The 15,895-nt window shown below is 45.3% G+C and overlaps 1 protein-coding gene across 1 annotated transcript in view; it reads right to left on the bottom strand.

The window, feature by feature from the left end:
* dok3 (docking protein 3) overlaps positions 1-15,895 on the bottom strand; it is a 32,334-nt gene that overhangs the window by 3,879 nt on the left and 12,560 nt on the right. Inside the window, exon 5 of the mRNA XM_045717817.2 lies at positions 2,161-2,330. Coding sequence (XP_045573773.1) covers positions 2,161-2,330 — 170 coding nt within the window. The remainder of the gene's footprint in view (positions 1-2,160; positions 2,331-15,895) is intronic.

The following is a 15,895-nucleotide window of genomic DNA, read 5'->3' as shown; positions in this document are numbered from 1 at the left end:
AGATACAACACAACTCTAGTGATTATGATAGAAACAACACAACTCTACTGATTATGGTGGAAACAACACAACTCTAGTGATTATGGTGGAAACAACACAACTCTAGTGATTATGATAGAAACAACACAACTCTACTGATTATGGTGGAAACAACACAACTCTAGTGATTATGGTAGATACAACACAACTCTAGTGATTATGATAGAAACAACACAACTCTACTGATTATGGTGGAAACAACACAACTCTAGTGATTATGGTGGAAACAACACAACTCTAGTGATTATGGTGGAAACAACACAACTCTAGTGATTATGGTAGAAACAACACAACTCTACTGATTATGATAGAAACAACACAACTCTAGTGATTATGGTAGAAACAACACAACTCTAGTGATTATGGTAGAAACAACACAACTCTACTGATTATGGTAGATACAACACAACTCTAGTGATTATGGTAGAAACAACACAACTCTACTGATTATGGTGGATACAACACAACTCTAGTGATTATGGTAGATACAACACAACTCTACTGATTATGGTAGAAACAACACAACTCTACTGATTATGGCAGATACAACACAACTCTACTGATTATGGTAGATACAACACAACTCTAGTGATTATGGTAGAAACAACACAACTCTACTGATTATGGTAGATACAACACAACTCTAGTGATTATGATAGAAACAACACAACTCTAGTGATTATGATAGAAACAACACAACTCTACTGATTATGGTAGATACAACACAACTCTAGTGATTATGATAGAAACAACACAACTCTAGTGATTATGATAGAAACAACACAACTCTAGTGATTATGGTGGAAACAACACAACTCTAGTGATTAAAGTAGAAACAACACAACTCTAGTGATTATGGTGGAAACAACACAACTCTAGTGATTATGATAGAAACAACACAACTCTAGTGATTATGGTAGAAACAACACAACTCTAGTGATTATGGTGGAAACAACACAACTCTAGTGATTATGGTGGAAACAACACAACTCTAGTGATTATGATAGAAACAACACAACTCTACTGATTATGGTAGATACAACACAACTCTAGTGATTATGGTAGATACAACACAACTCTACTGATTATGGTAGATACAACACAACTCTAGTGATTATGGTGGAAACAACACAACTCTAGTGATTATGGTGGAAACAACACAACTCTAGTGATTATGGTAGATACAACACAACTCTACTGATTATGGTAGATACAACACAACTCTAGTTATTATGATAGAAACAACACAACTCTACTGATTATGGTGGAAACAACACAACTCTAGTGATTATGGTGGAAACAACACAACTCTAGTGATTATGATAGAAACAACACAACTCTACTGATTATGGTAGATACAACACAACTCTAGTGATTATGATAGAAACAACACAACTCTACTGATTATGGTGGAAACAACACAACTCTAGTGATTATGGTGGAAACAACACAACTCTAGTGATTATGGTAGAAACAACACAACTCTACTGATTATGATAGAAACAACAACTCTAGTGATTATGGTAGAAACAACACAACTCTAGTGATTATGGTAGAAACAACACAACTCTACTGATTATGGTAGATACAACACAACTCTAGTGATTATGGTAGAAACAACACAACTCTACTGATTATGGTGGATACAACACAACTCTAGTGATTATGGTAGATACAACACAACTCTACTGATTATGGTAGAAACAACACAACTCTACTGATTATGGCAGATACAACACAACTCTACTGATTATGGTAGATACAACACAACTCTAGTGATTATGGTAGATACAACACAACTCTAGTGATTATGGTAGAAACAACACAACTCTACTGATTATGGTAGAAACAACACAACTCTAGTGATTATGGTGGATACAACACAACTCTAGTGATTATGATAGAAACAACACAACTCTAGTGATTATGATAGAAACAACACAACTCTAGTGATTATGGTAGATACAACACAACTCTAGTGATTATGATAGATACAACACAACTCTAGTGATTATGATGGAAACAACACAACTCTACTGATTATGGTAGATACAACACAACTCTAGCTAAAATCTACTGGACATTACCTCTGACCTTCCACCCTGACCTCTAACCCTTTACCTTGACCTGTCCGAAGCGTCGTAGGAGGTGGTAGGGCCAGCAGTAGACGGTCGCACCAGTCTGGAGGTCCTGGAGCAATAAGGCGTCTCGTTCTGGCAAGAGGAGGTAACTTCCTGTCAGCTGACATCTCCTCGATGCCTCATTGGTCTTAACTGTCACCTGGTATTGGGCTGGGAGGAGCAGCAGGAGGAAGAGGGGAGGGGTTCATCATTCATACATGGAGATTTATGTAGCTCTTACAGTATCTCAAGTAAGGATTAGTTCCTACACAAAGTCTGTAACACAAAACTCTAACATGCTGACTAGTCAAAAAAATACTTATTTATTTGAATAAAAAGCATATAAATAGATTAAACACAAAAGTCACAAGGCGATTCAAATGATTTCCACAACAACTATTATTTTCTGCAGTCTTCAGCTTGTCAGGGAAGTCAACAGAATGACACTAAGCAAAATACTTTGAAATGAAACACATTTGGATAAGGAAGCGGCTGCTGACGCAGAAACCTTTCTCTCCTGTGTGTCTGAGCCTCTGAGATCTCTCCTGCCTGTATAGGGCTGCTGACAGAGCCGGGCCCATAGCGGTAGAGGGGAAAAGTATTTGATCCCCTGCTGATTTTGTACGTTTGCCCACTGATAAAGAAATGATCAGTCTATAATTTTAATGGTAGGTTTATTTGAACAGTGAGAGACAGAATAACAACAAAAATATCCAGAAAAATGCGTGTCAAAAATGTTATAAATTGATTTGCATTTTAATGAGGGAAATAAGTATTTGACCCCCTCTCAATCAGAAAGATTTCTGGCTCCCAGGTGTCTTTTATACAGGTAATGAGCTGAGATTAGGAGCACACTCCTAAAGGGAGTGCTCCTAATCTCAGCTTGTTACCTGTATAAAAGACACCTGTCCACAGAAGCAATCAATCAGATTCCAAACTCTCCACCATGGCCAAGACCAAAGAGCTCTCCAAGGATGTCAGGGACAAGATTGTAGACCTACACAAGGCTGGAATGGGCTTCAAGACCATCGCCAAGCAGCTTGGTGAGAAGGTGACAACAGTTGGTGCGATTATTCGCAAATGGAAGAAACACAAAAGAACTGTCTATCTCCCTCGGCCTGGGGCTCCATGCAAGATCTCACCTCGTGGAGTTGCAATGATCATGAGAACGGTGAGGAATCAGCCCAGAACTACACGGGAGGATCTTGTCAATGATCTCAAGGCAGCTGGGACCATAGTCACCAAGAAAACAATTGGTAACACACTACGCCATGAAGGACTGAAATCCTGCAGCGCCCGCAAGGTCCCCCTGCTCAAGAAAGCACATATACATGCCCGTCTGAAGTTTGCCAATGAACATCTGAATGATTCAGAGGACAACTGGGTGAAAGTGTTGTGGTCAGATGAGACCAAAATGGAGCTCTTTGGCATCAACTCAACTCGCCGTGTTTGGAGGAGGAGGAATGTTGCCTATGACCCCAAGAACACCATCCCCACCGTCAAACATGGAGGTGGAAACATTATGCTTTGGGGGTGTTTTTCTGCTAAGGGGACAGGACAACTTCACCGCATCAAAGGGATGATGGACGGGGCCATGTACCGTCAAATCTTGGGTGAGAACCTCCTTCCCTCAGCCAGGGCATTGAAAATGGGTCGTGGATGGGTATTCCAGCATGACAATGACCCAAAACACACAGCCAAGGCAACAAAGGTGTGGCTCAAGAAGAAGCACATTAAGGTCCTGGAGTGGCCTAGCCAGTCTCCAGACCTTAATCCCATAGAAAATCTGTGGAGGGAGCTGAAGGTTCGAGTTGCCAAACGTCAGCCTCGAAACCTTAATGACTTGGAGAAGATCTGCAAAGAGGAGTGGGACAAAATCCCTCCTGAGATGTGTGCAAACCTGGTGGCCAACTACAAGAAACGTCTGACCTCTGTGATTGCCAACACGGGTTTTGCCACCAAGTACTAAGTCATGTTTTGCAGAGGGGTCAAATACTTATTTCCCTCATTAAAGTGCAAATCATTTTTAACATTTTTGACATGCATTTTTCTGGATTTTTTTGTTGTTTTTATTCTGTCTGTCACTGTTCAAATAAACCTACCATTAAAATTATAGACTGATCATTTCTTTGTCAGTGGGTAAACGTACAAAATCAGCAGGGGATCAAATACTTTTTCCCCCACTGTATATGGAGACCCAATCACTGGCCACTTTAATAAATCGATCACTAGTCACTTTAAACAATGCCACTTTAAATAATGGCACTTTAATAATGTTCACATATCTTACATTACTCATATCACATGTATATACTGTATTTTATCGGTCGGTCATCGCTTATCCATATACTTACATGTACATTCAGCGCCTTGCAATAGTATTCATCCCCCTCTACGTTTTTCCTATTTTGTTGCATTACAACCTGTAATTTAAATTGATTTTTATCTGGATTGCATGTAGTGGCCATACACAAAATAGCAGAGGTGTGGACTCAAGTCACATGACTTGGACTCGAGTCACAAATATGATGACTTGCAACTAGACTTTGACTTTAACACCAATGACTCGTGACTTGACTTGGACTTGAGCCTTATGACTCGACCTCCCCGAAGCCTAAATATTAAAAATGATGCTATTAAAAAAAGTGGTCTGAGCATCAACTCTTCATTTAATGGATTACAGTTTGAATCGGGCAGCGGCCAATCAAAATGTGCGTGTCAGTGCAGAGGAACGTCTGCGGATGAATTCAGAAGGAGCCCTTGGAAAGATGATACACAAAATTATTATTTTCAGATATAAAGACAACGCTGTATCAACAAAAAACGGATCGCAACTTGCAAAACATGCGGGAAGAGAATTACAGACGGAGGCGCAACCATATCCAACTTTGTTCGACATTTTGAAGCTGCACAAAGAACGGTAAGTCGTGGCTAATGTAGCCGACAGCGATCCATCACACGAAGTTGTGTGTTTATGAGTGTGTGTAACTTGTTTCATGAGTTTATTTTTTTGCCTGGCTTGTGATGTCTGGAGCCTGTATTGTTATGTGCTCTCCTCACTGCTTGCCTAGATTAGACTTGCAGATTGACTCGCCACCACGCTGTTTGGAGCTGGACAAGATCAAATGAGCACATTTGTGGCAGAGTGCCTCCTCAAATAGTTGTGTACTCTTCTTAACCTGTTGATTACGGCGAGTGCTTGAACCTCCTGATTTGTGTTTCACACAAATCCCACCATCCCCCCCTCTCTGCTGTCCTCCGCAGTTTTGAGCTTTCTCCGCTGATAATGAATGAAGAACGGCGGCTTATTTCATCTGAGGCACCGCATTCACATACAGTCTTCCAGATAGAAATGCAATATATAGATCTGTACTCGATTCTCTAATCTACACAGCAAAGGCTATTGTAGGTGATGTATTTCTATGCAGCCACCACCTCACACGACCCGACCCAGCCTACCACGCCTCTCCCGCAGAGGAGAGAGAGAGAGAGAGAGAGAGAGAGAGAGAGAGAGAGAGAGAGAGAGAGAGAGAGAGAGAGAGAGAGGTCTTTCTCATTTCCATGGAAATATAACGTTTATTTGGAAAGTAATAAATATATAGATTTTTTTTTTTAAGTATTCATGATTTGCGTAAATGTAATATACTAACTGTTACTCTTGTTAAAAATATGAAATGGTATTACATTTGGTGAAGAGCACATTATGACTTGTTTAGGACTCGAAACTCAAAGTTTAGGACTTGAGACTTGACGGTCTTGACTTGAGACTTGACTCGGACTTGCCTGTCTTGACTTGGGACTTGAGTGCTAAGACTTGAGACTTACTTGTGGCTTGTAAAACAATGACTTTGTCCCACCTCGTTAAAATAGTCCAAATTGGTGAAGTGAAATGAAAAAAAGAACTTGTTTAAAAAAAATAATATTACAAACAGAAAAGTGGTGCGTACATATGTATTCACAACCCTTTGTTATGACATCCATAAATGAGATCTGGTGCAACCAATTACCTTCAGAAGTCACATAATTAGTTAAATAAAGTCCACCTGTGTTTAATCTAAGTGTCACATGATCTCAGTATATATACGCCTGTTCTGAAAGGCCCCAGAGTCTGCAACAACGCCAAGCAAGCCGCACCACCAAGCAAGCGGCACCATGAAGACCAAGGAGCTCTCCAAACAGGTCAGGGACAAAGTCGTGGAGAAGTACAGATCAGGGTTGGGTTATAAAAAAATATCTGAAACTTTGAACATCCCACGGAGCACCATTAAATCCATTATTAAAAAATTGAAAGAATATGGCACCACAACAAACCTGCCAAGAGAGGGCCACCCACCAAAACTCACAGACCAGGCAAGGAGGGCATTAATCGGAGAGGCAACAAAGAGACCAAAGATAACCCTGAAGGAGCTGCAAAGCTCCACAGCGGAGATTGGAGTATCTGTCCATAGGACCACTTTAAGCCGTACACTCCATCAGAGCTGGGCTTTACGGAAGAGTGGCTACAAAAAAAGCCATTGCTTAAAGAAAAAAATAAGCAAACACATTTGGTGTTCGCCAAAAGGCATGTGTTAGACTCCACAAACATATGGAAGAAGGTACTCTGGTCCGATGAGACTAAAATTTTGCTTTTTGGTCATCAAGGAAAACGCTATGTCTGGCGCAAACCCAACACCTCTCATCACCCCACAGTGAAGCATGGTGGTAGCAGCATCATGCTGTAGGGATGTTTTTCATCGGCAGGGACTGGGAAACTGGTCTTAATTGAAGGAATGATGGATGGCACTAAATACAGAGAAATTCTTGAGGGAAACCTGTCTCAGTCTTCCAGAGATTTGAGACTGGGACAGAGGTTCACCTTCCAGCAGGACAATGACCATAAGCATGCTGCTAAAGCTACACTCGAGTGGTTTAAGGGGAAACATTTAAATGTCTTGGAATGGCCTAGTCAAAGCCCAGACCTCAATCCAATTGAGTATCTGTGGTATGACTTAAAGATTGCTGTACACCAGCGGAACCCATCCAACTTGAAGGAGCTGGAGCAGTTTTGCCTTGAAGAATGGGCAAAAATCCCAGTGGCTAGATGTGCCAAGCTTATAGAGACATACCCCAAGAGACTTGCAGCTGTACATTTTGCAAAAGGTGGGTCTACAAAGTATTGACTTTGGGGGGGTGAATAGTTATGCATGCTCAAGTTCAGTTTTTTGTGTCTTATTTCTTGTTTGTTTAACAATAAAAAATATATTTTGCATCTTCAAAGTGGTAGGCATGTTGTGTAAATCAAATGATACAAACCCACCCAAAAATAAATTTTAATTCCAGTTTGTAAGGCAACAAAATAGGAAAATTGCCAAGGGGGGTGAATACTTTCGCAAGCCATTGTATTCTCATTCACCCCTTTAGATTTGTGTGTATTAGGTAGTTGTTGTGGAATTGTTAGATTGGAACTAGAAGCACAAGCATTTCGCTACACTCGCATTAACATCTGCTAACCATGTGTATGTGACCAATAAAATTTGATTTGATTTGAAAGGTCCCTAGAAAACGTCCATCATTTATTCATCATGCATTCTTTTTAAAAATGTTTTACAAGGCCTTTTCATTGTGCGTTAGTTCTTCTAAAATAGCAGTCTCATCCTTCTCTGTTCCATTGGGCCATACTGTGTCCTGTTTCGAAACACTCAGCGCTTACAGTACAGATTACTGTGATAACAACACATAGTAACAGTAGCGGGGAGGCTCTGGAAAGCATTGCCAAGATGTACTGTATCTACACTACACGACCAACAGGATGTGGACACCTGCTCGTTCAACATCTCATTCTAAAATCATGGGCATTAATATGGAGTTGGTCCCCCCTTTGCTGCTATATCTGCTGAGATCTCCTTATGTTAGGTCCTGATGTGGCTGTGCCATATGGCTGTGGGCTACACTAGTTCATTTAGCAGGTCCTGATGTGGCTGTGGGGCGACACTAGTTCATTTAGCAGGTCCTGATCTGGCTGTGCCATATGGCTGTGGGCTACACTAGTTCATTTAGCAGGTCCTGATGTGGCTGTGCCATATGGCTGTGGACTACACTAGTTAATTTAGCAGGTCCTGATGTGGCTGTGGACTACACTAGTTCATTTAGCAGGTCCTGATGTGGCTGTGGGCGACACTAGTTCATTTAGCAGGTCCTGATGTGGCTGTGCCATATGGCTGTGGGCTACACTAGTTCATTTAGCAGGTCCTGATGTGGCTGTGCCATATGGCTGTGGGCGACACTAGTTCATTTAGCAGGTCCTGATGTGGCTGTGGGGCAACACTAGTTCATTTAGCAGGTCCTGATGTGGCTGTGGACTACACTAGTTCATTTAGCAGGTCCTGATGTGGCTGTGGGCTACACTAGTTCATTTAGCAGGCCCTGATGTGGCTGTGGGGCTACACTAGTTCATTTAGCAGGTCCTGATGTGGCTGTGGGCTACACTAGTTCATTTATCAGGTCCTGATGTGGCTGTGGGCTACACTAGTTCATTTAGCAGGTCCTGATGTGGCTGTGGGGCTACACTAGTTCATTTAGCAGGTCCTGATGTGGCTGTGGGCTACACTAGTTCATTTATCAGGTCCTGATGTGGCTGTGGGGCGACACTAGTTAATTTAGCAGGTCCTGATCTGGCTGTGCCATATGGCTGTGGGCTACACTAGTTCATTTAGCAGGTCCTGATGTGGCTGTGCCATATGGCTGTGGACTACACTAGTTAATTTAGCAGGTCCTGATGTGGCTGTGGACTACACTAGTTCATTTAGCAGGTCCTGATGTGGCTGTGGGCGACACTAGTTCATTTAGCAGGTCCTGATGTGGCTGTGCCATATGGCTGTGGGCTACACTAGTTCATTTAGCAGGTCCTGATGTGGCTGTGCCATATGGCTGTGGGCGACACTAGTTCATTTAGCAGGTCCTGATGTGGCTGTGGGGCGACACTAGTTCATTTAGCAGGTCCTGATGTGGCTGTGGACTACACTAGTTCATTTAGCAGGTCCTGATGTGGCTGTGGGCTACACTAGTTCATTTAGCAGGCCCTGATGTGGCTGTGGAGCTACACTAGTTCATTTAGCAGGTCCTGATGTGGCTGTGGGCTACACTAGTTCATTTATCAGGTCCTGATGTGGCTGTGGGCTACACTAGTTCATTTAGCAGGTCCTGATGTGGCTGTGGGGCTACACTAGTTCATTTAGCAGGTCCTGATGTGGCTGTGGGCTACACTAGTTCATTTATCAGGTCCTGATGTGGCTGTGGGCGACACTAGTTAATTTAGCAGGTCCTGATGTGGCTGTGGGCTACACTAGTTCATTTAGCAGGTCCTGATGTGGCTGTGGGCGACACTAGTTCATTTAGCAGGTCCTGATGTGGCTGTGGGCTACACTAGTTCATTTAGCAGGTCCTGATGTGGCTGTGCCATATGGCTGTGGGCTACACTAGTTCATTTAGCAGGTCCTGATGTGGCTGTGGGCTACACTAGTTCATTTAGCAGGTCCTGATGTGGCTGTGGGGCGACACCAGTTCATTTAGCAGGTCCTGATGTGGCTGTGGGGCTACACTAGTTCATTTAGCAGGTCCTGATGTTGCTGTGGGCTAAACTAGTTCATTTAGCAGGTCCTGATGTGGCTGTTGGCTACACTAGTTCATTTAGCAGGTCCTGATGTGGCTGTGGACTACACTAGTTCATTTAGCAGGTCCTGATGTGGCTGTGGACTACACTAGTTCATTTAGCAGGTCCTGATGTGGCTGTGGGCTACACAAGTTCATTTAGCAGGTCCTGATGTGGCTGTGGGCTACACTAGTTCATTTAGCAGGTCCTGATGTGGCTGTGCCATATGGCTGTGGGCTACACTAGTTCATTTAGCAGGTCCTGATGAGGCTGTGGGCTACACTAGTTCATTTAGCAGGTCCTGATGTGGCTGTGCCATATGGCTGTGGACTACACTAGTTCATTTAGCAGGTCCTGATGTGGCTGTGCCATATGGCTGTGGGCTACACTAGTTCATTTAGCAGGTCCTGATATGGCTGTGGGCGACACTAGTTCATTTAGCAGGTCCTGATGTCGCTGTGGGCGACACTAGTTCATTTAGCACGTCCTGATGTGGCTGTGGGGCTACACTAGTTCATTTAGCAGGTCCTGATGTGGCTGTGGGCTACACTAGTTCATTTAGCAGGTCCTGATGTGGCTGTGGGGCTACACTAGTTCATTTAGCAGGTCCTGATGTGGCTGTGGGCTACACTAGTTCATTTAGCAGGTCCTGATGTGGCTGTGGGGCTACACTAGTTCATTTAGCAGGTCCTGATGTGGCTGTGGACTACACTAGTTCATTTAGCAGGTCCTGATGTGGCTGTGGGTGACACTAGTTCATTTAGCAGGTCCTGATGTGGCTGTGGGGCGACACTAGTTCATTTAGCAGGTCCTGATGTGGCTGTGGACTACACTAGTTCATTTAGCAGGTCCTGATGTGGCTGTGGGCGACACTAGTTCATTTAGCAGGTCCTGATGTGGCTGTGGGCGACACTAGTTCATTTAGCAGGTTCTGATGTGGCTGTGGGCTACACTAGTTCATTTAGCAGGTCCTGATGTGGCTGTGGACTACACTAGTTCATTTAGCAGGTCCTGATGTGGCTGTGGGGCTACACTAGTTCATTTAGCAGGTCCTGATGTGGCTGTGGGGCTACACTAGTTCATTTAGCAGGTCCTGATGTGGCTGTGGGGCTACACTAGTTCATTTAGCAGGTCCTGATGTGGCTGTGGGCTACACTAGTTCATTTAGCAGGTCCTGATGTGGCTGTGGGGCTACACTAGTTCATTTAGCAGGTCCTGATGTGGCTATGGGCTACACTAGTTCATTTAGCAGGTCCTGATGTGGCTGTGGGGCTACACTAGTTCATTTAGCAGGTCCTGATGTGGCTGTGGGGCTACACTAGTTCATTTAGCAGGTCCTGATGTGGCTGTGGGTGACACTAGTTCATTTAGCAGGTCCTGATGTGGCTGTGGGGCTACACTCATTCATTTAGCAGGTCCTGATGTGGCTGTGCCATATAGCTGTGGGCTACACTAGTTAATTTAGCAGGTCCTGATGTGGCTGTGCCATATGGCTGTGGGTGACACTAGTTCATTTAGCAGGTCCTGATGTGGCTGTGGGCTACACTAGTTCATTTAGCAGGTCCTGATGTGGCTGTGGGCTACACTAGTTAATTTAGCAGGTCCTGATGTGGCTGTGGGGCTACACTAGTTCATTTAGCAGGTCCTGATGTGGCTGTGGGGCTACACTAGTTCATTTAGCAGGTCCTGATGTGGCTGTGGGCTACACTAGTTCATTTAGCAGGTCCTGATGTGGCTGTGGGGCGACACTAGTTCATTTAGCAGGTCCTGATGTGGCTGTGGGCTACACTAATTCATTTAGCAGGTCCTGATGTGGCTGTGGGGCTACACTAGTTCATTTAGCAGGTCCTGATGTGGCTGTGCCATATGGCTGTGGGCGACACTAGTTAATTTAGCAGGTCCTGATGTGGCTGTGGGCGACACTAGTTCATTTAGCAGGTCCTGATGTGGCTGTGGGCTACACTAGTTCATTTAGCAGGTCCTGATGTGGCTGTGCCATATGGCTGTGGACTACACTAGTTCATTTAGCAGGTCCTGATGTGGCTGTGGGCGACACTAGTTCATTTAGCAGGTCCTGATGTGGCTGTGGGGCGACACTAGTTCATTTAGCAGGTCCTGATGTGGCTGTGGACTACACTAGTTCATTTAGCAGGTCCTGATGTGGCTGTGGGCGACACTAGTTCATTTAGCAGGTCCTGATGTGGCTGTGGGCGACACTAGTTCATTTAGCAGGTTCTGATGTGGCTGTGGGCTACACTAGTTCATTTAGCAGGTCCTGATGTGGCTGTGGACTACACTAGTTCATTTAGCAGGTCCTGATGTGGCTGTGGGGCTACACTAGTTCATTTAGCAGGTCCTGATGTGGCTGTGGGGCTACACTAGTTCATTTAGCAGGTCCTGATGTGGCTGTGGACTACACTAGTTCATTTAGCAGGTCCTGATGTGGCTGTGGGCTACACTAGTTCATTTAGCAGGTCCTGATGTGGCTGTGGGCTACACTAGTTCATTTAGCAGGTCCTGATGTGGCTGTGGGCTACACTAGTTCATTTAGCAGGTCCTGATGTGGCTGTGGGGCTACACTAGTTCATTTAGCAGGTCCTGATGTGGCTGTGGGCTACACTAGTTCATTTAGCAGGTCCTGATGTGGCTGTGGGCTACACTAGTTCATTTAGCAGGTCCTGATGTGGCTGTGGGCTACACTAGTTCATTTAGCAGGTCCTGATGTGGCTGTGGGCTACACTAGTTCATTTAGCAGGTCCTGATGTGGCTGTGGGGCTACACTAGTTCATTTAGCAGGTCCTGCTGTGGCTGTGGGGCTACACTAGTTCATTTAGCAGGTCCTGATGTGGCTGTGGGTGACACTAGTTCATTTAGCAGGTCCTGATGTGGCTGTGGGGCTACACTAGTTCATTTAGCAGGTCCTGATGTGGCTGTGCCATATGGCTGTGGGCTACACTAGTTAATTTAGCAGGTCCTGATGTGGCTGTGCCATATGGCTGTGGGTGACACTAGTTCATTTAGCAGGTCCTGATGTGGCTGTGGGCTACACTAGTTCATTTAGCAGGTCCTGATGTGGCTGTGGGCTACACTAGTTAATTTAGCAGGTCCTGATGTGGCTGTGGGCTACACTAGTTCATTTAGCAGGTCCTGATGTGGCTGTGCCATATGGCTGTGGACTACACTAGTTCATTTAGCAGGTCCTGATGTGGCTGTGGGCGACACTAGTTCATTTAGCAGGTCCTGATGTGGCTGTGGGGCGACACTAGTTCATTTAGCAGGTCCTGATGTGGCTGTGGACTACACTAGTTCATTTAGCAGGTCCTGATGTGGCTGTGGGCGACACTAGTTCATTTAGCAGGTCCTGATGTGGCTGTGGGCGACACTAGTTCATTTAGCAGGTTCTGATGTGGCTGTGGGCTACACTAGTTCATTTAGCAGGTCCTGATGTGGCTGTGGACTACACTAGTTCATTTAGCAGGTCCTGATGTGGCTGTGGGGCTACACTAGTTCATTTAGCAGGTCCTGATGTGGCTGTGGGGCTACACTAGTTCATTTAGCAGGTCCTGATGTGGCTGTGGACTACACTAGTTCATTTAGCAGGTCCTGATGTGGCTGTGGGCTACACTAGTTCATTTAGCAGGTCCTGATGTGGCTGTGGGCTACACTAGTTCATTTAGCAGGTCCTGATGTGGCTGTGGGCTACACTAGTTCATTTAGCAGGTCCTGATGTGGCTGTGGGGCTACACTAGTTCATTTAGCAGGTCCTGATGTGGCTGTGGGCTACACTAGTTCATTTAGCAGGTCCTGATGTGGCTGTGGGCTACACTAGTTCATTTAGCAGGTCCTGATGTGGCTGTGGGCTACACTAGTTCATTTAGCAGGTCCTGATGTGGCTGTGGGCTACACTAGTTCATTTAGCAGGTCCTGATGTGGCTGTGGGGCTACACTAGTTCATTCAGCAGGTCCTGATGTGGCTGTGGGGCTACACTAGTTCATTTAGCAGGTCCTGATGTGGCTGTGGGGCTACACTAGTTCATTTAGCAGGTCCTGATGTGGCTGTGGGCTACACTAGTTCATTTAGCAGGTCCTGATGTGGCTGTGGGGCGACACTAGTTCATTTAGCAGGTCCTGATGTGGCTGTGGGCTACACTAATTCATTTAGCAGGTCCTGATGTGGCTGTGGGGCTACACTAGTTCATTTAGCAGGTCCTGATGTGGCTGTGCCATATGGCTGTGGGCGACACTAGTTAATTTAGCAGGTCCTGATGTGGCTGTGGGCGACACTAGTTCATTTAGCAGGTCCTGATGTGGCTGTGGGCTACACTAGTTCATTTAGCAGGTCCTGATGTGGCTGTGCCATATGGCTGTGGACTACACTAGTTCATTTAGCAGGTCCTGATGTGGCTGTGGGCGACACTAGTTCATTTAGCAGGTCCTGATGTGGCTGTGGGGCGACACTAGTTCATTTAGCAGGTCCTGATGTGGCTGTGGGCGACACTAGTTCATTTAGCAGGTTCTGATGTGGCTGTGGGCTACACTAGTTCATTTAGCAGGTCCTGATGTGGCTGTGGACTACACTAGTTCATTTAGCAGGTCCTGATGTGGCTGTGGGGCTACACTAGTTCATTTAGCAGGTCCTGATGTGGCTGTGGGGCTACACTAGTTCATTTAGCAGGTCCTGATGTGGCTGTGGACTACACTAGTTCATTTAGCAGGTCCTGATGTGGCTGTGGGCTACACTAGTTCATTTAGCAGGTCCTGATGTGGCTGTGGGCTACACTAGTTCATTTAGCAGGTCCTGATGTGGCTGTGGGCTACACTAGTTCATTTAGCAGGTCCTGATGTGGCTGTGGGGCTACACTAGTTCATTTAGCAGGTCCTGATGTGGCTGTGGGCTACACTAGTTCATTTAGCAGGTCCTGATGTGGCTGTGGGCTACACTAGTTCATTTAGCAGGTCCTGATGTGGCTGTGGGCTACACTAGTTCATTTAGCAGGTCCTGATGTGGCTGTGGGCTACACTAGTTCATTTAGCAGGTCCTGATGTGGCTGTGGGGCTACACTAGTTCATTTAGCAGGTCCTGCTGTGGCTGTGGGGCTACACTAGTTCATTTAGCAGGTCCTGATGTGGCTGTGGGTGACACTAGTTCATTTAGCAGGTCCTGATGTGGCTGTGGGGCTACACTAGTTCATTTAGCAGGTCCTGATGTGGCTGTGCCATATGGCTGTGGGCTACACTAGTTAATTTAGCAGGTCCTGATGTGGCTGTGCCATATGGCTGTGGGTGACACTAGTTCATTTAGCAGGTCCTGATGTGGCTGTGGGCTACACTAGTTCATTTAGCAGGTCCTGATGTGGCTGTGGGCTACACTAGTTAATTTAGCAGGTCCTGATGTGGCTGTGGGCTACACTAGTTCATTTAGCAGGTCCTGATGTGGCTGTGCCATATGGCTGTGGACTACACTAGTTCATTTAGCAGGTCCTGATGTGGCTGTGGGCGACACTAGTTCATTTAGCAGGTCCTGATGTGGCTGTGGGGCGACACTAGTTCATTTAGCAGGTCCTGATGTGGCTGTGGACTACACTAGTTCATTTAGCAGGTCCTGATGTGGCTGTGGGCGACACTAGTTCATTTAGCAGGTCCTGATGTGGCTGTGGGCGACACTAGTTCATTTAGCAGGTTCTGATGTGGCTGTGGGCTACACTAGTTCATTTAGCAGGTCCTGATGTGGCTGTGGACTACACTAGTTCATTTAGCAGGTCCTGATGTGGCTGTGGGGCTACACTAGTTCATTTAGCAGGTCCTGATGTGGCTGTGGGGCTACACTAGTTCATTTAGCAGGTCCTGATGTGGCTGTGGACTACACTAGTTCATTTAGCAGGTCCTGATGTGGCTGTGGGCTACACTAGTTCATTTAGCAGGTCCTGATGTGGCTGTGGGCTACACTAGTTCATTTAGCAGGTCCTGATGTGGCTGTGGGCTACACTAGTTCATTTAGCAGGTCCTGATGTGGCTGTGGGGCTACACTAGTTCATTTAGCAGGTCCTGATGTGGCTGTGGGCTACACTAGTTCATTTAGCAGGTCCTGATGTGGCTGTGGGCTACACTA

The sequence above is a fragment of the Salmo salar genome, chromosome 05, assembly GCF_965601325.2.
Source record: "Salmo salar chromosome 05, fSalSal1, whole genome shotgun sequence".
Taxonomy (NCBI): domain Eukaryota; kingdom Metazoa; phylum Chordata; class Actinopteri; order Salmoniformes; family Salmonidae; genus Salmo; species Salmo salar.
Note: the sequence above shows the minus strand (reverse complement) of the source record. Positions and strands in the feature narration are given on the sequence as shown.